The sequence below is a fragment of the Nilaparvata lugens genome, chromosome 12 (assembly GCF_014356525.2).
Source record: "Nilaparvata lugens isolate BPH chromosome 12, ASM1435652v1, whole genome shotgun sequence".
Taxonomy (NCBI): domain Eukaryota; kingdom Metazoa; phylum Arthropoda; class Insecta; order Hemiptera; family Delphacidae; genus Nilaparvata; species Nilaparvata lugens.
In genome coordinates this window covers 7812200-7839659 of record NC_052515.1, presented here as the reverse complement: position 1 = coordinate 7839659, position 27460 = coordinate 7812200, and the positions used below count along the sequence as shown (strand labels likewise).

General features: G+C 33.2%; 2 protein-coding genes across 3 annotated transcripts; one reads left to right on the top strand and one right to left on the bottom strand.

Annotated features, from left to right (window-relative positions):
- Positions 1-63: 63 nt before the first annotated feature.
- Positions 64-11957, top strand: LOC111060152 (lysoplasmalogenase-like protein TMEM86A). 2 transcript variants are annotated; one of them, XM_022347799.2, is made up of 6 exons: positions 64-319; positions 1865-2034; positions 3742-3935; positions 5602-5717; positions 6820-6930; positions 7841-11957. In XM_022347799.2, exons 1-6 carry the CDS (start codon positions 299-301, stop codon positions 8084-8086), a joined length of 858 nt encoding a protein of 285 aa, XP_022203491.2. In that variant the 5' UTR covers positions 64-298; the 3' UTR covers positions 8087-11957. The 2 variants fall into 2 exon arrangements, with proteins under 2 accessions (XP_022203491.2, XP_039294781.1); XM_039438847.1 differs by lacking the exon at positions 64-319 and adding an exon at positions 545-761.
- Positions 11958-13207: 1250 nt separating this feature from the next.
- On the bottom strand, positions 13208-21815 carry LOC111056124 (elongator complex protein 4). The gene is made up of 6 exons (XM_039439442.1): positions 21399-21815; positions 20888-20923; positions 19904-20019; positions 18616-18841; positions 16074-16412; positions 13208-13536 (listed from the first exon to the last, which is right to left on the bottom strand). The coding sequence occupies exons 1-6, from the start codon at positions 21526-21528 to the stop codon at positions 13208-13210; spliced, it is 1176 nt and encodes a 391-aa protein (XP_039295376.1). The 5' UTR covers positions 21529-21815.
- Positions 21816-27460: the final 5645 nt, after the last annotated feature.

The following is a 27460-nucleotide window of genomic DNA, read 5'->3' as shown; positions in this document are numbered from 1 at the left end:
GTGCTCGGTATTTGAAACGTTGCGGGCAACGTATCTTGAAAAAATAGAGTTGTATCACAGTCGGCAAACAGCTGATGTTTTTTCGTCTGCTTTCTTGCCATCAAAACAAAAACATCAGCCGAGCTTCAAGGACAAGGCCACATTTCATTCATTTGAGTTTTATTGTATACAAAATTGACAACTAGTGTGTTGAGTGCAATTATTTACGTCGGAATCAAATAACTGAACAGACAAATTGCTAAAAGCTGGTTCAATAACCCTTCCGTTAGAACAATTATTGTGTTAAACTCCTGAAAAGATGACAACTCCTACACAAGTGGTGAGAAAATCTTATTATTCATTTAGACAATGATTATTTTGCGTTGTTTAGTCAGTGTATATTTTTTGATACGTCTCTAACACTTTTTGCACGGTTGGTCGTCGAAGCAATGAAGAGAAAACTATAGAGTGCTCGGTATTTGAAACGTAGCGGGAATCTTGAAAAAATAGAGTTGTATCTCAGTCGGCAAACAGCTGATGTTTTTTCGTCTGCTTTCTTGCCATCAAAACAAAAACATCAGCCGAGCTTCAAGGACAAGGCCACATTTCATTCATTTGAGTTTTATTGTATACAAAATTGACAACTAGTGTGTTGAGTGCAATTATTTACGTCGGAATCAAATAACTGAACAGACAAATTGCTAAAAGCTGGTTCAATAACCCTTCCGTTAGAACAATTATTGTGTTAAACTCCTGAAAAGATGACAACTCCTACACAAGTGGTGAGAAAATCTTATTATTCATTTAGACAATGATTATTTTGCGTTGTTTAGTCAGTGTATATTTTTTGATACGTCTCTAACACTTAAAACAACGCTTAAATTAGATAAACTAATATCAATGCAGAGCTCAATAAGTTATTACATTTTTTCTATTCTTTCTGTACCATTATCCTTGCCAATCGTTAAGACTGAATAGAAGATTGACATTCTTTCTTTCATTGTCAGTGATTCCTTTGTTGTCGTTATATTCATAAAATTACTGGTGCATCGCATTTACATGCGTTTGTTTTAAAACGTCATTTTCTGAGTTTTTCTATGCCAAGCAGAATGCTTCCTCTTCTAGATCACTCCGTGGCTGAGAAAATAATTGAAATATAGATAATAGAAATAGAATGTGAAATCAAATAATATGACAGCTAGTAACTTGTTAAAATGAAGAAAGGCGTTCATCCATTCATTCTGAAAACATATTACTGTATGGATTTCAATTAATTTTAACTTACCGCTGAAAATTTGTATACATTTTTCATTAATTCCTTTCAAGTTACTTTAATGATAAATAACAGTGCTCTCAATTTCTCAATTCCTTTTTTCAGTTTTGTGATTATTTTCTACAATATTATTACTCTTCAACAAAGCAAAGGTTTGCAATAAATTCATGTACAGAATATATTAGTCAGGTAAGGGGGGTTGGACGCAGATTGTAGATTGAAATTCTTGGGATTGTCAAAAATCCACTTTATTTTAATAAAGATTATTATTTCAATAATAACAACAACATCAATATTCACTCTACACACTTTTTTGTATATTGAGGGGTGGAGGAGTAGAAACTATATTTTTCTTTATTCAGGTGAGAGGGTGTGTCCATAGGTTATTCACTTTTGTAGATTATTCTGTATATTATTTCAAAACAAATTCTTGTAAGTTTTTTATTGTAAAATCCTCCAAAATTTTAAATAAATGTTAACAGAATTTTATGAATGGGAGTAGGGCCGTTACTCAATCCTCACATTTCTCTATTTTTTAACGTATATTCTCAATAATTTTCTGTCAATTATATTTAAAGCAATAGTTTTTCATTTTTCCCCTTTATTTTCCAGTTGAAGGTAGTTGGCCCTAAGCTGGTACCCTTCTTCAAGACAGTGGCCATCTATTTCGTGCTCTACATACCAGTGGAGAGGCCATCGTTGTTCGCAGCTGTCATCAAATGCCTTCCAATAGTCAGTCTTGTCATTTTCGTTCTTCTTCATGGAATGAGTTTGGCAGATGAGTAAGTATACTTCAGAATATAATAGAATTCTTTATTGTTGTTAAACACATTAAGTGCAATAGACATAAACATTAGAATATAATAGAATTCTTCATTGTGGTTAAACACATCAAGTGTAATAGACATAATATCAATCATACAATTCTAGAGAATCATACAATAACCGTTTCATAAAAGGGAATGAAAAATCAATTTAAGGAAAAATCTGCACTCACTTGAAAATGGCATTAATAAGTTGAAACATGTGGATAAAAGTTTAAATAATTGGTACTTAGATTTTTCATTTTCTGTTAAATAATTGGTACTTAGATTTTTCATTTTCTATTAAATTTAATAAGAGTAGCCCTCACAAAAAAGTTATGAACCTTCCCACCTGCTTATTATAAAAGACAATAGTGGATCCACATCAGTGGTTCTCAACTCACTCACGGGTCTACTAAGCGTTACTCTTCAATCCAAGGAGAAGACACTCAATCCATTTGGCTTTGGATGTTTGAGAAAGTTGTAGATTAAGTGCCTTCATGTCAAGGATTGAACAATAACCCTTGGAGAGCTGTCTGACCACGTTCCTGAGATTTGAAGAAAAAAATCGACAACTTTTTGATCGAGAAACTTGGTTGTCACAGGTGAGATAGGGGTGGCTCCCATATAACGTTCATTAACTTTAACTATATACGTTTATTAATTGTATATGAGAGTTCTTTGCAGCAAATTATCAAAAATGAATAACTTGCCAAGAAAAATGCGTAGAAAAATCTAGATTTCAAGCCTATATAGGTACTAATAAGTAGAAATGATAGAATAGAAAAATCTTCAGCTAAAACAAAATTCCATAGTACCCTTTTTTAAAAAACCTTTTTATATAAAATATAATATCTAGTTTCGGAATGTTTTATCTATTATCAAGTTTTTTCAGAAGAAAAATTTCCTAGGCCTAGTTGTTGATTGTATTTTATATAGAAGTTTTTTAAAAGGGGTACTACGGAATTATTTCCAACTAACAAATCATGTAGCCCTGATGGCTAGACACGTTATTAGAAAAATCGTTATACCTCAAACATGCTCAAATACCATTAAAGTATTTAAATAGGGCTACTTAAATTGTTTAAATATTATAGAAATTACTAGTATCCTCTTCATACTGTTTTACATATATACAACTAGAAGTTTCAAGCACTCATTTTTTTCAAGTGTCAAAAAAAAAAAAAAAATATTTTGACTCTTGAAAATGACATGAGTGCTCGAAACTAGTTGTGTTTATATAGGAAATTTTAAAGCGTGCACTAGTGATTCCTATAATAATTAAATGTTCAAATACATAATGAAAAGTGCCAAAGAGAGTAGTTAAAAGTACAAGTTCTCAGATGGAGATAAAAGATGCCTCATACTTGAAAAAACCTCACTCCAGTTACACATACACATCGATTTTTGACGTATGATGTTCTTGAAGTCCTTATAAATTCTATCAGATCAAACATAACTTGGCAAACAGATGATGTGTTCATGTGTTTGTCAAGTTTCGTTTAATCTGGTAGATTTCATAAGGACGGAAAAAAATTGGACGTCCAAAAATCGATGTGTGTTTAACTGGCTTTAATCTTAATCACATGCCCCTTCTGAAACTATGATAGGATCGATAATTATATAATTTACATGAATCAATTTTTATAATTTATAAATGTTTTCAACCTAATTATCCCGTTTCAGGTACGCTTTCTCGCGTAGGATCCTGAGTGGTCTAATCCTGTCCTGTATTGGAGACGCATTGCTTGTGTGGCCTGAATACTTTCTACATGGTATGGCTGCTTTTGGGGTGGCACATGTGCTCTATACCTATGCGTTCGGCTTTAAACCCTTCAATGCAGCTCTGGGAGTCATATTGTATGCCCTATGTGCTGTGGGTGAGTAGTAACAATGAATAATCTATAATATAATAAAGGAAAGAATTGTCTTATACACGTACGGGATAGGAAAATTATGTTTGACGCATCATCACGTCTGAACTACTGGACTGATAAATTTGAAATTTTGCATATTGATTCCTAATTTACCGCGAATGGTTATAGGCCTGGTTTGAATTCTTCAAGATATCAGTTGGTCAAGTTTCCAGTTTGTCATTAGACCCTTGCGGAGCACGGGTTACCTGCTAGTACAAAATAAAAAACAGGAACAACTTCCAGAAAAGAACAATTTTGAACTCGAGATTGGGGAAGGAACCTCTAGTGAGTTCAAAATATTTTCCATTTCAAAATTTTGTGAGAGTTGAGTAACAATGTGAGTCATTCATTTTGTCAGAAGATTCGACCTTGAAATTTGATTATACTGAACTCCATTGTCTCAATCGGCGCTAATAAATTAATCCACATGATTCATTAGACCTTGATGTCTCGTGTTGTGTGACAAACATGCTAAGTCACTGTGAATCATGTAAATCAATTTTAATGTACATAATAGGTTACATTATTAAAGAGCATGATCTTATTGGAATTGAAACGGTAGTTTATTGTGATTATATGAAAATTGAAATGGAAATACGGTACTCTATATTAGGAGAAGTTGTGCTAGTACAATAGATAAAAGATAATAGTTATGGAGGTCACTGAAATACTGTATAGCCTACGCTTTTGAAGCTGTTGAACACTTGAATTGAAATTAATGAATTAGAAATTCAATGATGAGCATTTCAAATGTTTTCTTTCGTAGAGCTTTCTCGTTGTGATAGCTACGAGTATATCGCAGTAAATTAAAAAAAAACTTGAAAAACAAAAACTCAGCAGTTAACATCGTATCCAATAGCTCAGATAAGATTAGTGACGTACTTACGTACCCTGTAACAACTTGTCAACTTATAACCAAAAAATCCAGCAGTTTACATCGTATCTTATCGCTCATATCAGATAAGTGACGTGCTCTCGTACCTCCATTGGAAGGGTGACAGTCTTATCCAGCTCCACTGAATAGAGCTACTAAATCACTAGCTAACGGTTCAAATTACACCATCAACTGTGGGTCCATTCACCTCTTATTATTTAATCATCCCTCACATTAGGCCTCGCACAAGCCTAATGTTCAAGTCGGCTCCATTCTCAGCAAAACTAAACTAGGAAATCAATTAGAACAATCCAATCTTCTCTTAATTAGAATCATGACCAATTATTGTTCACCTGTCAATACTATCTGAATATTATCCTCACCATTACACTGTCTCATATAAAATTAAATCTATTATTCTCGTACGATTGAATATTTTTTGTAACCTTCAACTTATACTGAACATTATAATATAAAACGTGTTATCGGATATGCACGTTAAAGTGTCGGTCCCGGCTGAAGTATGACAATTGTAAGGCCCATTGACGGCTCAAATGATCAATAAAAGCAATACTAATATTATTATCATAGGCTTACTAAACATAATTTTGTTTTATAATCTGAGTAAAGTATTCAAACTGACTCTGTAGTTTTTAGGCCAGTACATTGTCTTACATATTTTTGAAATCATTTTCTACAATACAACATTGTTTCATGTATTTTTTTAAAACTTATTCAAGTCAATTATTTTTACAGCTATTGCAGTTTTTATGCCAGGATTGAGTGGAGAACTGGCAATTGGAGTTCCTCTCTACACTTTTCTCCTTGTTACCACTGTATGGAGAGCCATAGCTAGAGTCCAGTTATTCGAAGTAAGCTTCTATTTTAGATGATTATGAATTTATTCATTTTTAATTGAATTCAACATAAGTGATACCTAGGCTATATGATGGTATGGAAATAAAATCCAAAGAATAATTGAGGATGATTGTGGGTATTCCCAATTCTTCTACAGTATTTTTCATTTATTTATTAGTTATTTATTTAAAGTATGACATAGCATGAATGTATAAAGTTATTAATATGAAATTGGAATTCGGAGTGAAATTCTTCGAAATTACTTGGAATGATTACTTATTATAATAGTATTTGTGACTATTCATTGAAATTACAAAGGCGATCTGTGTTGATCTTGGTATGCCCCTTGTATGGTGCTTTATTGAATAAACAATTGATAAATGCAAGGCCTTTGAAGGAATAACTTCAATAGTAAACGATTCAAAATTATATTAAAAATGTATTTTAGATTGATTATGTATCAGTTGAGTCGCAATAGTATCTGTGTTCAGCAGTTAATTGAACAAGCTATTGAAAGCCGAATGAAGAACATTGCCATTTCAACACTTGAATCAATACAAATCTATTGATGTTTTCAATTTCATTTTTATATTTCATCTTAGAATGCAAACTCAATCTGTACGGATCCATGTACTCGTTATACTATTGTTAGTGAAATAATAATTATGTGAAATGACGACTGTCGGTACTTCAGAAAAAATACTTGAACAAATATATTATCAGTCAGGTAGGACTGATGCAAGCTATAGATTAGCTTCTAGTATTATATTATTGATTCTATTGATTGTACAAGATTGGATTGTATAATTCTATTCGAGAATATGATTGAATAGGGAAGACTTATTGTACTACCCTCTGACTGAATATTTCGCTAAGTTGATTTAGGAATAACTCAGTTGTGAAAGAAACTATTTCGTATTTGAAACTATTTCAGTTTTAACCATTATATTTATTACTGAAGATTGGACATTCAAGTGGGCTAATAATTTTAAAATAATATTCTATTCACTAGATATCTCAGTCATGAAAACTATGATTTTTCTGAAGATTGAAGTCATAATTTTCTTTCTTTCTCCTTGTTTTATGCAATGATTTCTAAAATTTTAATTTTTTTAGGAGCTTTGGACTTGGACAAAGCTATGCTCATGTGCCGGAGGAATTATGTTTGCTGTATCCGATGGATTAATTGGGATTCATCATTTCTATCACCCGGTTCCTTACTCTCAGGTAATAATTTTTTTAATAGTTATTTGAGAAATGTTTATCAATAAAACGACATATTTCAATCAATCAATATAGCAATATTTATGTCAATGTCTATTCTCGATTTAGGATAATTGTTACAGAAATTATTGCCAATAAAACAACAGATTCCACTCAATATAGCAATATTTATGTCAATGTCTATCCTCGATTTAGGATAATTGTTAAAGAAATTATTGCCAATAAAACAACAGATATCACTCAATATCACTCATATGTTCGTGACTATGTCCATCCTTGCTTCAAGCCTTTTGCCACTGCTATCATAGTGGAGCATTTGCCACTGCTATCATAAATTTTGAAATAATAGCTACAACTGTTACCATTAGTTACCACTGCGATTCGCATGCGGGAGCGGTAGTAATTAGTAATCGAAAGAAGTGATCAATTCCAAACAATTTGGAGACATCATCTAGGGATCAATTCACCTGGTTATTTATTTATCCATTAATGATAAGAATGCATAGTCTCATCATCTAGAGATCAATTCACCTGGTTATTCATTTATTCATACGCATATTCAAGAACGCATAGTCATATATAATGATTGGGAATGAAAGAACAGGCTTAAACCTGACTATTTCACATTACTTTGTTATCCACATTATCAATGTCAATTATCATTATCAATTTATTCAAAGTTAAAACGTCCTATTTGTGGCATAATAGAAGTTTATAATAATCTGTATTGAATTTTGAATTACAGTGTGTTATCCAAAAATGTGAAAGTGACACAGAACCTAGCTACATTTGAGCTGTTGTGTAAATTAGAATTGGAGCCGTTTTGGGATTCAGCCTCTGGCACTTCTCTGGAAGTTGTGTTATGTTAAATTATTTAATAAATGGATAAATTCAATGACTTTTTCTGTTGCAGACACTTATAATGGTGACATACTACGCGGCGCAACTAGGCATAGCACTGAGTGTGGTCGACTCCAAGGCTGATTTCAACGCCAAGAGAGACGCTGAACTTCTACTCGAAACTGAGAGAGAACTAAGGGAGACCGAGAGAGAACTTAGGGAGACAGAGAGAGAAGAGAGGGAGCATTTGAGAGAGACAGAAATGACACAACGCCAAGCTCAGCTGAGAGAAGATCGTCTACCACAGGAATGTAATTAGGTGGAGAATTATAATTGTAGTCTGCGATTTTTAATTGATAACTGACTGGTCACAAACCTACTAGATTACTAAGGGTGTCAGACAGATAATCAAATTTTAATTAGTAGATCATTGGAAAATCGAATATTTCTATGAATTCCTTAACCAAAATCGGGCATTACCTGAAATTTTCATTAGTTACTCAAATTTGAAACCGATTAAATCGGAACTTATTGTAGATTTCTCAATCTGGAATCAGACACAATACGGCACTAAAAAAATGAAAATTCATTGCTTGACAATGACCTCAAAACTTTATTTCAGAAATATTACTAGATTGATGTCGATTCTGTAGGTATCTAACATAAAAAAATAAAAATGAAGATACATAGCAAATCAAACATCAAGTTGAAAAATGTCACCAAATATTGATGAGCACACGGAATTTCGAAATTTGCACCCATCAGAAAAGAACTTCAGTATAATAATAATGATTTTTTTAAATCAGTGTTTACTTTCATGTATTCTGTCTGACGTCTATGGAAAGTGTGTCTTTAGTCTGTCTAGTGACAGTCTTCTTGAGTAGTTGAATTTTGTAGTTAGATTAAACTAGAAAACTTGATATATAACTTGAAAAGGGAACTGTAATTCGACACTGTTGTCAGATCTACTATATTTCCAGTTAACTGGAAAAACGTCAACTAGATAACTGATCAATGTAGAAAGATATCAGTTAATTTCAACTTATTAACTGATCGATTAAATTAATATCATAGAAGTTTTATCAACGATGCTAGAAAACAGAAACAGTTGAAAACCTTTCACAGAATTAACTATAGTGAGGTCCACGTTATAATGACAGTATTTGATTAACTTTGATGTTGCTATCCTTGTCTATCATTCGACAAAGCAGGTAGTACTATCCTTTTCTAGCTCAGCAACGATGACAAATCTGTTTTTGACAATGTAGAACTATAATTAATGAAGGCAGAGAAACGGCAACACTCTGTTCTATCTCCATCCACTGCCATTATAGCGTGGACCTCACTATAGTAGTATTGTCATTATCACTGCCTTATAGATATTGAATAAGCCACTATCATGTTGCTTCCCAAAAATGCATTGGATCATCTCCTTGAAGATACTCTAATCAAAATGTCTAGTACATTCTAGAATACGGCAGATATACATTCGAAGATACTGCTGTAAATTCACTGTATGTTTTCCAGAGTTTTGAGAAGAACAGAGTCTTTCAAAAACTATGGAGAACATTAGAGTCAAAAATACTCATACTAAATTAATCACAAAATGCTTCTGTTTATGAAGATGAAACATAAATGTTCAATATGTCCTTCATTAGATGCACTAACAAGATTTAGTGGTTTACAACTTTTTATTGTTATCGGATGGACACGCTAACTGTCGGTCCCGGCTGAAGTATGGACAGTCGTAAGGCCCATTGACGGCTCAAATGATATATTAATGCCAGGTGGGGCCTTCTCGTAAGGGACTCCCCACCAACAAAAACCCATACGAATTTACTTACAACTTTTTATGAATTTGAGGCACTTTCCATCTTCATTATGTCTTCCTGATAAATCAACAATTCCGATCCAATGCATTTAATTCTGTGGAACGGTGACTTGGGTAGGTAGAACAGCTAAGAATTAGAAAAGACTGACTGAAACTGTTGATAACTTGAAAAAAAGAAAATAATTGAAAATTGTGAGTAGATTACTTTTGCAATGTCTTGCCTATCAATCAATGTATCCCAAAAAGCATTATAAAATGTATTACAGTAAGACTATTTAGTTTCAAATTAATTATATATGAATCTTGATGTAATATACCTTTTTCAGAATTCTCTGATGAACATCATACCATCAACAAACTACAATAAAATCTATGTTAATGAGAAATTAGAAGTAGAGACCAAAAACATTATAAATTTTCCCTTTAACTAAGTAGAAGGGAGATCGTCTAGGATATAAGAACTATTAGTAGTTATAATTGAATTTAATATAAAATAGTTTGGTGTCTGTATAGAATAGGAATAAGGATACATGTTATAATATTCATATATTGTTAATAACTATTAAGTAGCTGATGATATTTACCGACATTTTGAAAGTTGTCTAGGATTTTGTTCAACAATTCACTATCAAAACTACAATGCAGCTTCTAAATTAAAGTAAATTAAAATTCCAAAGATTTGTGTGATATGTATTTACATTTATTTGATTTGTGTATTTTGACGTGATTGATTAGATAGTTTTTGATGAGGATGCAGTACGAATTTTTGATCTTTTGATTTTAATTGATGTATCAAGAATATAATTTTATAAATATTTGATTTTTCAGAAAATGTCTCCTTTTTTCAGATAGGATCAGTAGAAATTTTATTGCAATAATCTGTTAAATAAATTCCTAGGATCGCATGGTATTTAAAAATGACATATGATACTCAAAAGTGAGAGGAGAATATGATCATAAACCAAAAAAAATCAAATACATTGTAATAGTGAAATTTAAAAGGAATGCTACTTTATTGAGTTCCTTAGATTAAATAAATGTATAGTAGTCTACTTAATTTTACATTCTTCAATTTGTTTGAGAATTCCAATACAGTATTATATTTTGAGCAGTATTTTCGTTCATTGCATCACATTTTACATTATTTGCTTTATTACTTTTATATTTAAAAGTGGTTTGAAAGATCATTCGACATGTATGATGAATAATTTCAATTGTAGGATCATTCGAAAAACAAGGATTAATTATCTATAATAAATAAATAAATAAATAAATTATCAATTAGTTATTAATTATAAACTATTAACAAATTACAACACTATTGATGTAAGATGTGAAGTTATTAGAATATGTCCGATAGTATATTTAGTGTTGAGAAAATTCTTTGTCTTTGTAGATGAATCCAAACTCAATTGAAACCAAAATCAAATTTGAAATCTTCCACATGATTGTATAAAAATCAACTGATGTAGATTCCAAAATTGAAGACAAGTTATAAGACTTGATTTGAAGACTAGTAGTTAATAAAATCAGAAATTTAGAAGGTTTCTTCCATAACATTTTTTAGAAGCTACAATGGAGCCTATAGAGTGCACTACTTTATAATAGAACATATTTTTGTTATCCCAGAATAGCATTAGATTCGTGTTCAATGTTTTGAAATTCTGCATTTAACAAAAATTCAACACTTAGAAATCTAATTAAGTAGTGAATAGGAAAAAAATCTATTGAAAAGTTGTTGCATGATAATATTAAATTCAATTGCTTGATAGTACTTTACAGCAAAATATGTGTTTCGTTTTGGGAAAAATTATTAGTGAAGCCCAAGTGAGTTTTAAGTATTGTATCATAATCAATCCAATTAGTGATCTCGATTGACCTTGCATACCTTGTTGAGGTTTCTGTGCTTTCTAATCTTGAAGATTAGATGAGCGACGATTGCTCGATTCTCCAGTTGTTTAGGTAACCGCTTATGTGGGCATTACACTCAGCAAAACCTCTCATTATTATTGAGAAAAATTAGATGTGGAAAACTTTATTGAAATTCCTTTACAGCATTACTAATAACTACTACTAATACCTACCTATTAAGAAATTTATTGAGCTCATCATTGTCTAGTATCTCATTAATGGAAAAGTTATCAATATTGTGATTTAGCCAGATCTCAAACGTTAGTTATCAGATTTTATTATTTATTTTAGTCTTGCTCAATTTTCCTAGATGTTATAGTACTGATTTTCTTCTAGTGTAAAATTAATTGCTTGTGGTTTACTTTGAAGTATATTTTTATTTTCTACTATTATTGTAGTATTATACTATTATCCTAGTACTAAATCAATAAACTGTATTGGAGATGAAGTAATTGTTTTTTATTCCTCAACCAAATAAATTATTCTATTTCTGAAGCAGTGTCTGGTGAGATTTGAACACAATGTAAAGGTTGAAAATATTTAATTGAAAAAAATTGATTTTCAATCACATTTATATATTCCTTATATCTTCATGTCTTCTATACAAAAATGTATTTTGTAGTTTTTATGGACTTATTTGGAGGTAGAAGTTTTTTATAATTGGAAAGTAATTCCGATTATTTTTTCATTGAATATTTCTTTATTTTACAAATTTCTTATCACAATGGTAATATACAATTGTTCCAAGAGAAAATTAATAAAATATTTACAATGTCAACTTATACTGTTAATCAAATAAACTTCTACTAGTTGTCAGCCAACCTGACAACAAAACACACACAATAAACTTATGAGAAACCCATTCACACCCGTCACTTTTTCCTGCAAGTCCAAATCTGACCTCCTACCACCATGTGCAGTACCACAACGTTGGCGCAGAATAAATACAGAAGGGAAACTCCACCAGGATCGTGTTCCAAATCCGTCATCTTGAAGGGAATTAGATATAGCCAGTGTCAAATAGAGTGGCTATGATTTAGCAGCTTCTTTGGTCTCGAGTTATCAGCTGTTCAGCTTTGTCGCCTTGTCGAAGAATTGTAGCATGTATCAGAATTGATGGAAGTATTAACAATCTTTGAGTACTGAATTGTATTCATTGGAAATACAGTATAATATTACTCATATTAAATTAATAAAAAACAATATGAGAGCTTGTAGTACCCTTTTATTAAAACATTTAAGTGTCTTTTTATTAAAGTACCCTTTAAAATATTTTAAAGTTTTTAAATGTTTTAATAAAAGGGTACTACAAGTTTTCATATTGTTTTTAATTTGAATAAAGTAGCCCATATAAATGAAGTGATTTCACTGATATTAAGTATGATGTATCAATTTGAATTGATTTGATTCATGTGATCTCATATTATTTTGAGTGTGATTTGAAATAAGCCCTGCAAATCTAATTTCCTTCAAGATGGGAATAAGATGGTTGGATAAGAAATTTCCTCTCTGTATGAATTCTGTGACATAGGCTACCACACTACCAGGAGCAACATAGATATTCTTTTCCCCCTGTTCCGACCTCCTACCACCAGGAGCAGAGCCACAACCAGGCGTAAGTCTGGAAAGAGTAAGTCTCTCCACTACCAGGAGCAACATAGATATCCTGTTCCCTTCTGTACGCACCTCTCACTTTACCTAAAAGTCCAAATCCGATCTCCTACCACCGGACGCCGATCCACAACCAGGCGCCGCATAGTCGTCCTGCTCACCCCTGGCCTCAGTCTCGGCCAGCTCAGGCGGCAGATGCAGTTTGACAATGGCAAAGCGGCGCTTGCGCAGTTTGAACGCCCAGTCGACCTCCTCGGGCACGTGTGGCACCAGGCTGTTGGTGGTGGAGAACTTGGTCACGTGCAGCAGCCCGTTGAAGTCGCTGAAGCACGGGTTACAGTTGCGTGCCAGTGACTCCAGGCTGATGACGCAGTCGCTCAGGTGTTCGCAGCGGTGCAGCAGGCCTGGAACTGAAACTACTAGATTAATTTACAGAGAATATTAGATATTAAAAAAGAAGACTAAGAAATTGTCAAAAACCACAGATTTATTGAAAGTTAGAAAGACCGGTTTCGGTTGTTACACCACTGATAAGTTTATCAGAGATTGACAATGGTGTAACAACCGAAACCGGTCTTTCTAACTTTCAATAAATCTGGTTTTTGACAATTTCTTAGTCTTCTTATTTAATATGAATAATTACTACAATATCAACTTCTCAACTACACAAAAAATGAAATATTAGATAGTTTACAATTACATACAATGGTTAGTTTCAGAAATTTTTTATAATGTGTTTTCTACATATTTAGTGTTTTTTGTGTGGAAATTTTACTTGATAAACTTATCTAAGTTTTATTCAGAGATTGACAATGGTGTAACAACCGATACCGGTCTTTCAAACTTTCAATATAACTCTGATAAGTTTATCTAAGATTGACAATGGTGTAACAACCGATACCGGTCTTTCTAACTTTTAATAAATCTTTGGTTTTTGACAATTTCTTAGTCTTCTCATTTAATATGAATAATTACTACAATATCAACTTCTCAACTACACAAGAAATGAAATATTAGATAGTTTACAATTACATACAATGGTTAGTTTCAGAATTTTTTATAATGTCTTTTCTACATGTTTAGTTTTTTCTGGAAATTATTCATCTACTTTACTATGGCGTACCATGTTTTACAGTAGGTTAGTTAAATACAATAAGGTTAGTTAGTTAAATAGTACAATAAATACTAAAGTGAGGTCCACGTTATAATGGCAGTGTGTGATTTGCAATGGTGTTGCTATCCTTGTCTATCATTCAACAAAGCGGATAGCGCTATCTCTTTCTCGCTTTGCTCTGTTGCCAGATTGTCTTTTAACAATGTAGAATTGATAATTAATCAACAAAATATTTGAACTTAATTATGAAATTTTTGAAAAATATAATTTCTTGCTTGATAAAATGTAATAGATTATTTCAAACGAGGATGAACTCGTTTGATATTACATCAATCAACCTGTATATCAGCTATTCTATAGAAGGCATTGACAAGACAGAGGTTCGGAAACGTTTTTATCCTATCTTTCTCCACTGCCATTATAACGTGAACCTCACTATATAGAATATTTGATAGTAGTGGTTCTACTGTTTATTGTACTTGCACAAGTTGTATTTCTTGTATAATTTTTCGTGAAAATAAATATATCATTATTGTGATACAAGCTGCTGAAATGAGATTTTCAAGGAGTGGTTTCGGCTGCACCAGGACAGATGAAATAAGAAATGAGGAAATAAGACCAACGACTATAACACCAGTACACGACAAGATCATTCAAAATAGAAGAAACTGGTGCAGTCACTTGTCACTTGAATAGGATGCCTTCAGGAAGAATTCTTTTAGAAGCTAAACATTATACACCCACTGGGAAAAGAGAGAGAGAGAGAGGAAGGCCGAGGAAAAGATGAGTACCGGGAAAAGGTTATTTACTAGGCCTAATAGCCTACTTGAAGTGGACAAGAATATTATTGTGATGCCTGAACTAAAGTTGAGACATATTTGTGCCGGTTGCACAAAAGCCGGTTAAATTTTAAAACACTCAATTTGTTCTCATGAAAAAAACTAATGTAGAAATTATGTCAAGGTTTACTTGGAATGTAATTTGTCTAGAATACTGTGGATGGTCAATTCAAGAGAATACAGATTGGTAAAAAGATAAGCTACATAGATTTTGTGGTAATAAGAAGTAGGAATAGGAAAGAAAAAGAAGTAATAGAAGAGGAGGGAGAAAAATGAGGAGAAGAAGAAAATAATTGAGAACAAGGAGATGGAGAATAAGAAGGGCAAGAACAAGAAGTAGAAGAATAAGAAATTTATTGCTTATTCGCCTTTATTAGGGCGGAGTTAGGACTCCTGGTCCTCTCTGCCACACAACCCTAGTAGTAGTAGTAGAAGAAAACAAAGTAAACTAATTTTAAAAGAAGAAGAAGAGAAAGAAGAAAACTGAATCGAGAAAATGAAGAAGATGGATTTGAATTTATTTATTTGCCACAAACAAAATACCAAAGAAGCTTAACAAAGAATAAATATAAATATATGAAGGATGAAAGTTCAAGAAAGGAGGAATGGGAAGAGAAATAAGAATAAGAGGAAGAAGATCTAGAGCAAGAAGGACATAGGAAAAAAGAGGAAAAACAATAATAAAAAGAAACAATATAGAGAAAGAAAAAACGGAGAACAACAAATAGGAAGAAGATAAAAAAGAAATGAAGACGAAAAAAGAACAAGAAGTGGAAGGATAAGAAGAGGAGAAAAATCGAATTGGAAGTAGAAAAGAGAGAAGACAATGAAGGGGAAGGTAAATAAGAAGAAGGACAAGAAAGAAATAATGAGAAGAGGATGGAGGATAAGGAAAATAATAAGCAAGAATAAGAAATAAGAACAAGGACCAGAAGGAAAGAAAAGTGAGAAAAAGAAGAAAACTAAGAAAAACAGAGGAAGAAGGAAGGAAAAGAGGAACAGAATAACAAGAATAGAAGAAAGAAGAGGATGTAAAAGAAGGAATGGCTGACCTTGAACAGGGAAGGCGAAACAGTGACCAGACAGGTGGTGAGCGAATCGTGAACAAGATGCCTCAATCTGTAGAGGAACCGGGTGATTTGCTGCGCATGCGCCGACTTGGTATCAGCTGACGTCCACAGCGGCGAGCCCAGCTGATGCACAACAGCCCGCAGCACTGTGCGCCGCACACTCTGCATGCCGCTCGAGTCAGCTGTGTGCTCAGCTGAGCGTGTGCGAGCTGACAGCTGATCCAGCACACGCGAATAGTGGTCCACAGCTGGTGATGATGGGTCCGCGTCTGCAATTATTCAAATTTATTTAATATACAATGATACAACATAGGATCATATCAATCAATCAATCAAATATCATTTATTCAGTGAGAACTGCAGATCATCCCTTATGTCTAGTCCACATGTTGTTCCAGTCTCTGGCACAGTCTGGTAATGCCTAGTCCACATCTAGGCCAGCGTTGGCAAACCAGCAATCCACACACTGGCGCTGGTCGTCATTGGCCTTCATTGGACCAACATGTGGAAGCGGCATTACACTAGTATCATAGCCACCTCTAATACAAGGCCGCGGCCTACGATATTGCAACATCGCAGTGTAGGCCTAGAATCTAATACATGATTGGTGAAAAAGATAAGCTGGTATTTTTTAAAATCTTTTTCACCAATCATGTATTAGATTCTAGGCCTACACTGCGACGTTGCAATGTCGTAGGCCGCGGCCTTGTATTAGAGGTGGCTATGCTAGTATACATTTACTAATGGTTTCAGTATCAAGACCCAGTCATACCTAACCACAAACAAACTAAAGACACAAAATGAAGGAACAGGATCAAGGGAGAGAGAGAGAGAGAGAGTTGGGAACTCGGAATAAACAGGAGATTGAAGGATGCGACAGGAGGACAAGTAGTGAGGTGCAGTAAAAATGAGAGGAGAAAAAACAAATATAAAATAGAAACAAAAGGAGGGAAACAATGAAGGGAGAAGCGTTAGAAGTTGGAGTGAAAGGAAGAGTAGACAAGGAAGGTACTGAAGAAGTAGAAGTAGTTTCAGATTAGTTTCTACGGATTTTGCAGATTTGTAGCAATTTCAATAAGATTTAGAGAAGATTAGGAGTTGAAGAAATATAGAAGTGGTCAAAAAGCGGCAGCTGAGAATGTTGGAAAACTCATAGTATTGTATTCAGAAGTTTTGGCTTCAATCTACTTCCGCCGCTCCCAGGCGTAGATCCAGGGGGAGATAGCCCCCCATCACTTTTCCAAGTGATGTTTGTAAAAACTACAGTTACTACTGTAGTTGCAGGTATCATTACCTTGCCATTTGAATGAACAAATCCAAAAATCTGATATTGACAAATAAAGCTCTTAAATGCTGTTTTCAATTGAAAACTTCAACAATTTAAAACTTCAACAATTTTCAGGGTGGGTGAGTCGAACAGGGGGGGGGCGATAACTACCCCTATCGCCCTCCCCCCAGGTCAGAGTCCTCACATTCGAATAAATGCATTACCTTTAAACCTTTTCAGCTACTTTCTACGGTACCTTCTTTATTCACTGCTTCACTATTTTTTGACATGCACAAGCCTGAAGTGGTAATTTGCAATGTGTATCAAAAGAATATACGACAGTTATATCTTAGTTGCATAACAAATTACAGTTTTAAATACGAGCATAATTTCCCTCTAGCCGATGGCATAAATAATAATCTTGGACCTAATACAATAAGAAAATATGAAATATATAATACCAACTCAACTCTTCTTAGAAGGCAACTTTACTACATTAGCAGTAAATTCATAAATATACTAGAATGTGAATTTCCACTTAATAATTTCAGAAATAATAAACACAGAAAAAGAGACATAGAGGCATGGCTGAACTTGAATTATTTCCAATCGTTGACTTTTATATAATAATCAATTTCATATTATAAATTAAATTTTTGAACACTTCATACGCTCAATTCAAGTTTATATTATTAAATCTCTGATTACGCTGATTTACGACTCACACTGGCGCACAAGGAATCTTCCTTTTGCCTTACCTACTGTACTCATGCATGTGAGCATAAATTAAATCTTCATTTAATGACTGTTATTTGTAATGTCATGGATAAGGATATCATTTCGTTATTATATCTAATCAAATAAATAAACATTTTCCTTAATTTTTGTATGTGTGTCTTGGTTTAGGTGCAGTAGCATAAACTTATATTTATTTTTTGTAAAGTTTTTTTTGTAATTTGTTTTTGACAAATAAAACACATACATTCATTCATTTATATCAAATTCGCTCCTCAATCACAAGCATCAGTCCATGTCAGGAGCCTCCTTCATACTGATTGTATATTTTTGTTGTACATTGTTGAATCAATCAATAATTTTATTCAAATCAACACGAGATACACAAAATAAATCAATATTCAACAAAATACAAAAAAACAACTGTTGTGAAGAAAAAGAATAAAATTCTATTCTAAATAAATACTCACAACAGCCATACTGATCGTAGTGGCCGATGGTGGAACTACTGATGACCTCGGCACTGAGCGGACAGGCCAGATCGAAATGGTGTCCGAAGGCGGTGCTCTCTGCGGTGGCGGGCGAGTGAGGCGAGGCTGACTTGTAGCGCCAGGCTATACGTAGCACGTCATCGGTGCCACTGCGACCCCCGCTCTCGTAGCCATAGTCTGTCACTGGGCTCGGTAGTTCTTCTACCTACGAGAAAAAAATGAAAATCTTAACAAAAATGTAGATTTAAACAACAGTTTTAATGTAAAACTATAGTGAGGAAATAGATCTAATTTATTTTAAAAGTACGATTTTTGAATTTAAAGAGCTGTTTTTACTTTCCTTGCCTTATTACCATAAGTAAGGAAAGTATTGCTTTCCGAAAAAATTAAGGTACCCGTTTCAAATTAAGGTATAAGTTTCAAGGTCCCCTGAGTTCAAGAAAGTAGTTTTTGGGTATCAGGCTGTATGTGTGTATATGAGTGCATGTGTCTGTGTACACGATATCTCATCTCCCAACCAACGGAATGACTTGAAATTTGGAAAATAAGGTCCTTACAATATAAGGATCCGACACGAACAATTCAAGTGCATGATAGATTATTTCCTTTTAAGACTGTTTTTAGCACTATGCTGATACTAAAAGTATCAGCAGTTTTAATAATTTTTACAATATAAAAACTATTTGATTGAACTTTTAACTTTACGTAATGATGCTTCAAACATGTATTTCGTATCCTTTGCGTGTATAAGCCAATTCTTTCCTTAATAATATATAGGCCTAGCCTAGTATAGATTAGGTTCATTTTGTCATAAAAATCAAAGTGAAATTAAACATTTTTGAAAGTTATATAATAGTTTTATATTAGTTTAAGTAATTGTAAGCTCAAAATGTTTACTGATTTGAAAAATTGAATGACTTTGTTTTATAATTTTTCATGAGAGGAAATCTTCTGAGAAGAATTGGATCATCAATTTAAATTCTCGACTGTGTAGCTTTAAGTTAGAAATTAGAGCAGTTTTAGGCGAAGGCTAAGCCTGTTGTAGTGTATGAAATCATCCATTATTGTAATGTGATTTATATTGCCTTCATACGAATGAATAAATATTTTAATCAATTGTATACACATTTTTGTATGTAAGGGAGCACTCCAGACTACATTAAGTTTAAGTTATAGAATAATGCGACAAACAGTACATGAATAGGAATACTGTAAGTTAGGATGTACAGTATATTTTTATAATATACATAAAAAGTTATGTACAAACCAAACGTCGGGTGTTGGTATCCAGACTGCAGACATAGGCGCTGTGCCTTGACACCAGGCCTTCGGATAAGAAGTATTTGATGAATAGCTTTGAGTAAAACCCAAATTCATCTTCCTCTGAAAAGTGACAGGAAAATTAGTTGATCTGCATTTTTATATACCGGTAAGGAAAAGTTACCGTAATAGCAAAGGAAGAGGAATAGTGCTGGCCTAATGACAAGACTATTAGACAAGTAGGAGAATGTCAGGTAGGTTTTAATGCCACATCCACATGTTGGCTCAATAAGTACAAATAACGAGAACATATATAATAGAGTACATACAGTATTATGAAGTTTATAAAGTATTGTATTAATGGAGTATACAATTTGTAAACGAGTAAAAGATAACATCGCCAAAGTGTATATGGGTAGTTTGCTTGTGCTGGACTTCATTGACCTTCGTTGGTAATGGCTCCAATTTTTATCGAGCAAAAGCCAATGATATGAGGAGCGAACTAGGTGCAGACTAAATATCAACTTATAGCCCTGGCAGTAAGTAAGTAAAGGCCAATGGAGGCCAGCACTGGCAAATCACCCAACCACACTATGTCAACCAATGCGTGTTGTACCCTGTTTTGTTTTCTGATAGGTTTTTTATGGATTCATTGAGTTGTTATAGACAAAGTTGTTATTAACTATTATTTCGTCCTTTTTTTTTAGCTTTTATTATGTTCATTTTAATTAATATTTTCAATTCATATTATGCAAAATATCCATATTATGTCGCTGGCTACCGCTGGCCTTGATGAGGCACTGGTCACATGGATGACAAGTGTGAATGACAAGACCAACGCGGTCAAGCTTACCAGATTAAGCCAACGTGTAGACTGGACACAATGAAATTCATTGAGGTCAGGTATTTTTTTTAATTGAATTGATTGTCTTCAAGTTCAAATTGTTTTAAAAACTGAGTTCATGAAAAATATTATTGGATGCAGACTTACCAATTAGAATGATATTTCCAACTGGATATCCTCCACCTGGAAACAAAGTTTTTATTATACTTTAGCCTACACATTCAAGTTTTTCAACATTGAGAATGATGAAATTCAAATCAATATTGGAGTTGAAGATCAAAAAAGGAAGTAAATTACCGGTTGATTCTTGCCAAATCAATATTGTCTTAGTCTGTTGCTCACTTCATCTAGTGTTTGGCATTTTTTCACTTCAAGATAAAAATTTATTTAATGTTATAAGTTACGTGATGCTCATAATAGATGTAATGAAGTTAGTGCTTATAAATAATGAACTAATCCATTACTCTGTAAATACAATTAGTGATTTGGAATAGAAATACACCATTCAAATTAGCGGTGTCTAAGTTATTTGAGACCAGTTGACAAGGGTTTGGAATTTCAATTAGCTAAAAATTACGCCTCACAATGTACTATGTAGCCTATTCAGCTATTATAAAATTAAAATTTGTCCATGTTTTAAAAACTGCTTAAAACTTACCCAGAATATGATCCAAAGATACAATTCCAGATGAGGTTAGAATTTGTGATTTGGAAACAGAAGCTCTGGTTCCTGGTAGCAAAGGGGTTTTACTAGATTTGAACTGAAAACTCACATTAACTTCACCCATTTTTTGTTACTGTAATATATAAACTAATGGTAACAACAATATAAATTATAAAAGCTCAATATGAAATATAAAAGCATGCTGCATTTACGAAAAACAAAGCTCCCAAACATAACCTCAATTTTCGACGAAAGTGATGGGTGAGCTCCATCTTAAACGCATGCGCAGATTGAACGGCACTTTATGAAGAACAGGTTTATAAAATTGAGCTACAACTCTTCTCTATATAGTTCAGTTGAATTGTCTTGCCGAAGAAACAAAAATGCATTTTTCATGAAGTTTTATGATAAATTTGAGGATGCTAAATCTGAACATCAAATTCATAAAGTCTGAGACACTGCTCTACCCCCACGAATTGAAAAACCTAAATAATTTATTGAGATACGGTAATCTTCAATTAAATCATTTTTAAATTTCTAATGTGTGAACAGCAACATTTTAAATTGGAATTATCAATTTTATTTTGCTACAATAGTATTTACAATAGAAATAGGGGTCTGTATTCGATAAATCTAGATGGAATATAGCTATTACAGAGGATAATTATTATAATATTTTATTCAAATTTCAAAGTCAAAGTCACTGTAGTAAAAGTTGAATGCAGTGAGCGTCCTCTTCATCTAAAAATAGATACCTAGTATGTACCGTACCTAAAAAGAATCAAGAAAAACACAGGGGATTTATATGACGTAGGACAGTAATATTCATTGTGGAAAATCTTGATCAATCAATGGGGCAATTTTTTTTCAATGAATTAGTTACAACCTGCTCTTTCTTTCTTGTTTTTATTTCACTGTAAATCAATCACTTCAATATTAAATTGCTGCCTTTTTGTTGAATAACTACACACTTAAGTCATAAAGTATCGGAATATTTTCATGTTAGTGTATACGCCTATGTGAGTACGGTAATTTAGATTCTTTTATAATATGTATATGAAGCAAATGTTATCTTCAACTAACTAATTTCCTTCAATTCAACTATTCTTACTATATAATCTTTCCGATTTTGTATACCGGTGCTTTACCGTAATTTATAATGTAAACTACTGTAGGTACGTGATGGTTTTCAATTTTATCAGGATGAGTCACGGTATCCTAATCCATTAGATTTATATTGTTCACTTTATTTTAATTGTATCATTTTGAGTTGTATGCATTAATATAGTATCCAGATTAACATGAAAATCGAGATAGTAATTATTGAAAATCAATGATTACAAAGTGCAATACCAAGAGAATATATGAAAATTTTTATTATAAAAGATTTGCTGTTGCTCTGAAATGCTTCAAACAACAATCATAAACTTAATAATGAATAATATATAAATAATAAATATTATTTCAGAAAAAAAATCACTTTTATCAAACTTTTTGTCAGTTTAAATACATATACTATTTCAATTCAACCAATAAAAATATCAAAACGTATAATTCTTACAAATCAATAAGTGTCAAAACTGAGCACAATAGAAATTATGAAAATTTTAGTTGCATGTAAAACTCTGCTCAATAAACTTTCCACTTCTGATGTATAATTTTTTCTCCGGTCTCAATTCTTTTGCTTCACTCTCAATTTTTTCAAGCATCTCTTATCATCATCTGTACATGAAAGTCTCCCAAGGTTTCCCTTTCTGACATACTTTACGATCATTAATAAAGAGAGAGTGTCAGCTAGAAAACTCCAGGGAGTGTCAAGGAAAGATGAAGAAAGTAAGCGATGAAGAAGAAGATGGAGAAGAAGAAGAAGAAGAAGAAGAAGAAAAGAAACAAAGGAGCAGAAGAGAAAGAAGAAGAAGACAAAGAAGTAAAAGAAAGAGCGGGAGGGGTTTTGAAAGGAGAGAAATAAAAGTGGTGGTGGGGGTGGAAATATGAGTAATGATCCATGAATTTCGCCTTTTATACATTAAAAACCATTTTGACACCAAGACTGACAGGCAAGTCACTTTGTCATCTCATTCCATCATTCCAAAAGAAAAGTTATCTTCCACTATAAGATGGCGATTATGTAGCTAATATTACTCACACTTCGCCATAAAATACCGTACCTCAAAATGCAGTAGGTATTTATCTATCACTCTCAACACTAAAGCTGCTGCAACAGTCGTGGGGGAATGCGTAAACTTGTTGAATAATTATCAAATTGAAGGAAAATTGATACGCTTTGGGTTCATAATTAAAATGTATTTTTTCATCGATTTTTAAAAAGCTATAAGAGCAAAAAAAGTCGAAAATTGGAGCCAAACGTGTTTTTACTTTCCTTGCCCTATTACCGTAGGTAAGGAAAGTATTGCTTTCCGAAAAAAATTAAGGTACCCCAATTTCTAAATTTCTATACATTTCAAGGTCCTCTGAGTCCAAAAAGTGGTTTTTGGGTATTGGTCTGTATGTGTGTGTGTGTGTGAATGAGTGTATGTGTGTCTGTGTACACGATATCTCATCACCCAATTAACGGAATGATTTGAAATTTGGAACTTAAGGTCCTTACAATATAAGGATCCGACACGAACAATTTCGATCTAATGCAATTCAAGATGGCGGCAAAAATGCCGAGAATGTTGTCAAAAGCAGGGTTTTTCGCGATTTTCTCGAAAACGGCTTCAACGATTCTGATCAAATTCATACCTAAAATATTCATTCATAAGCTTTAACAACTGCCATGCCACAAATCCCCTATCTGTAAAAATTCCAGGAACTCCACCACATCTATGCAAAGTTTTACTTTGAATTCCCAATTATATCAGGCTTCAGATACAATTTTAACAAAAAATTCCAAGTGGAAAATATTGAGCATGAAAACCTCTACAATTAATGTTCAGTAATATTTTCACCTGAAATTTAAAATAAGCGAAAATTCGAGATAATGTTATTATTTCAATTGCAAAGTGTTGGCAACTTTTGATTCTATTAAATCATTCACTATGAAGAGATAGCAGACTTCGTGTATCTCCTCCAGCGTTATTGTCCTGTCACCAGCTGGCTTGGATCTTAGAATAGTAGACTTGCGCGTGAACACTAGCGTCAGGTGATAAATTTTCATAACGGCAAGGAAAGTTGTGTGAGTGAGTCACACCAGATTTTTTCTAAAGTGTCACACCTTCAAGAGCGGATTTGTTGGAACGTAAAAAAATTGTAGTAAATTATGTAAGCCCCAATTTTGTATAGAATAGTCATATTAATAAAAACAATATGAAAACTTGTAGTACCCTTTCATCAAAATATTTCAACGACTAGTTTTGACCATTGGCCATTTTCAACTTAAAATGTCATTTAACTTATTAAAAAGTTATTCTTAACTTGAAAATGGCCAATGGTCGAAACTAGTCGTTAATGTTTCAATAAAAGGGTACCTACTACAAGTTTTATATTGTTTCTATTAATTCGAATAAAGTTGCCCATATGTGAAGTGATTTTATAGAACAGTCATGTACGTGAGATTGATAGTTTTCGAGTTTTATACGAAAAACCAGAAAATGGTACATTTGAACCACCCTGGAGACTATTGATATATTTTCCTCCTTACTACCCTAAATAGAACTGCGTGGTCAAAAATTGTCTTCCAAACTTTTTCCTCCGCCATAACTCTTCGTTGACTGAACTATAGGCTATATGAGTGCACTTGATATCAGGTAATTTTACAATATTATTATTGAACATACTGCAAGTGTGCAAGGTAGAAAAATTAGATCATACCGAAGTGTGCAATTTTTTCTTTGGTGATTTCTAATAATTTTACCTATTGTAATATAGACATACGATTCATGTATGGTCTGAAAAATGGAATAATTTCCAGCTTTCCAAAGATATAAGAATGTCAAAAGTGACAAAAAGTGGACACACATTGTTTGTGCTTTTCACCATCGTATAAGCCTACACTATAACACTGGATGGTATGAGGGAACAACATTGATGATTGTGAAAGGAAATGAAGACACATTAGACTGGAAAAGGGAACAGATTGAAATGGAATGGGAACAGGAAGGGGAACGGCGATCACGTTCCATATTCATTGATGTTATTGCAGCAGCAGTTTGCCATTGCATATTCGAAACTGAAACCAATTTTGAGATCAAATCTGAATAGTAACTAGGGAGAGAACAGATTAGCGGAGGCTACAAATAATTTCACCTCATAACTTTGCTGTTTTGACTCCAACCAATATCCATGGCTGTTTTGATGGCCTCATTCACGTACCAGTAGCCTAACTTGATCAATCTATTTCTCTCTCTCAATCATATCTGATTACTTATTCTCTCTCTCACTCTCTCTCTCTCTCTACCTCTCTTCCTCTCTTTCTGATACAACCACTTTATTTTTCCTTCTCACTCATAGTTGTTGTATGGTAGAGAGGAACTAGAGTACTTTTGATTTTATTATAGAGAAAATAATGAATATAAAGAAAATATCAAAAGTAGTTATAAGTAAATATGTAAATGTGTGTAAAAGTTTGTTTCAATTGAAAGTAATTAATAGAGTAGAGCTTAATTGATCATAAGTACAGTTTAGAAGTAACTGAGTAAAGTCATTTCTATTTCCTTCCCAAAACCAAATCTATGTTTTCGGATGAGCACGTTAAATAGCCGGTCCCGGCTGAAGTATGACAGTCGTGAGGCCCATTGATGGCTTAAATTATATGATATTCAGACAAGGTGGAATTTTCGTTGGGGACTCCCCACCAATAGAAGCCATAAGAATATTATTATTATTATTAACTCCCCAAACCATGAAAAACATACCCATTTGATTTTTCATGAAATTCATTATTGAAAATTACTCCCTGAAATTTTAAGTTAGATACTCAAATTCCTCCTCCACTAACAATCTTTGGTGATTTCTTGGGTTACATTTTCTCAAATCTTCTAATAGATAAGTGACTATGAAAATTTCAAGTATTTTCATTCGATATACAAAGTTTTCTTTATATATTATTTCCCCCACTCTTACGTCCTCGTCAACGTTTTTCTTCCCCTCACACTCTTATCCTTACTTTTTTCTTCATTTTCATCTCCTTCCACCCTATGTTCCTTCTTCAATATTGGGGTTGTTCTCTCACACATTTGCCATATGTTCCTTCCTTACCTTTCCTTATTATGATATTTTTCAATGCTTCGACTGTTCCAATTTCCATACGCTCTAGTTTAGGTTTCACTAGTCTATTGTTGAAGCTTCCACTGTATCCATACAGTCCATACATACGTCCACTGTATTCATACATACATACGTATGTATATGATTCAGTACATACGTACATATATGATAAAGGATATCGAAGCAAATATTCTCAACAGCTGTGATGGCACTGCTCAATGACCAGGCCCGGCCCCAGGGGTGGGCGGACCGGGCGGCCGCACAGGGCGGCAGGTTTTGGGGGCGGCAAATTTAAAGGAGCGGAAAATTTAAAAATACAAATAAATAATGATTTCATAATTTCAAATGTGAATGGTAAAATTATATAAGAAGTTTTTCAACCTTGAGCTAATGAAGACTTTTCTAAGATCAACAATGCCCCAGGAACGTCTGAGTGGTCTAGCGAACATAAAATAGTTCAGTCCCCAGATCTTGAAGAATTGGTGAAGGAATTGCAAAGGTCAGACGAGTTCTACTTAATAAAACAGGTGTGTTAAACAAACTTGTAGAAATTGTAGTTCTAATTACTTAGCAAGTTAAGTAGGCCTAATACTATGTTGCAGTGTACGTCTTAAGGCTGTGCAAAGGCTAAAAATAAACTTTCTTGTACTGGTGATATTTTTCAAAGTTTTTCGATTTGTACCAGTATATATCAAAATGAAAAAGTTTTCTTAGGAAAACATTCTCTCCCAATCATTACTTTTTGAGATATGAACGCCTAAAGTTTAAATTTTTGGGACAGGACATTTCAAATTAGGTAAGAGATAATTCTTCATGGTATTGTTGATTGAATAAAACAAGAAAATTTT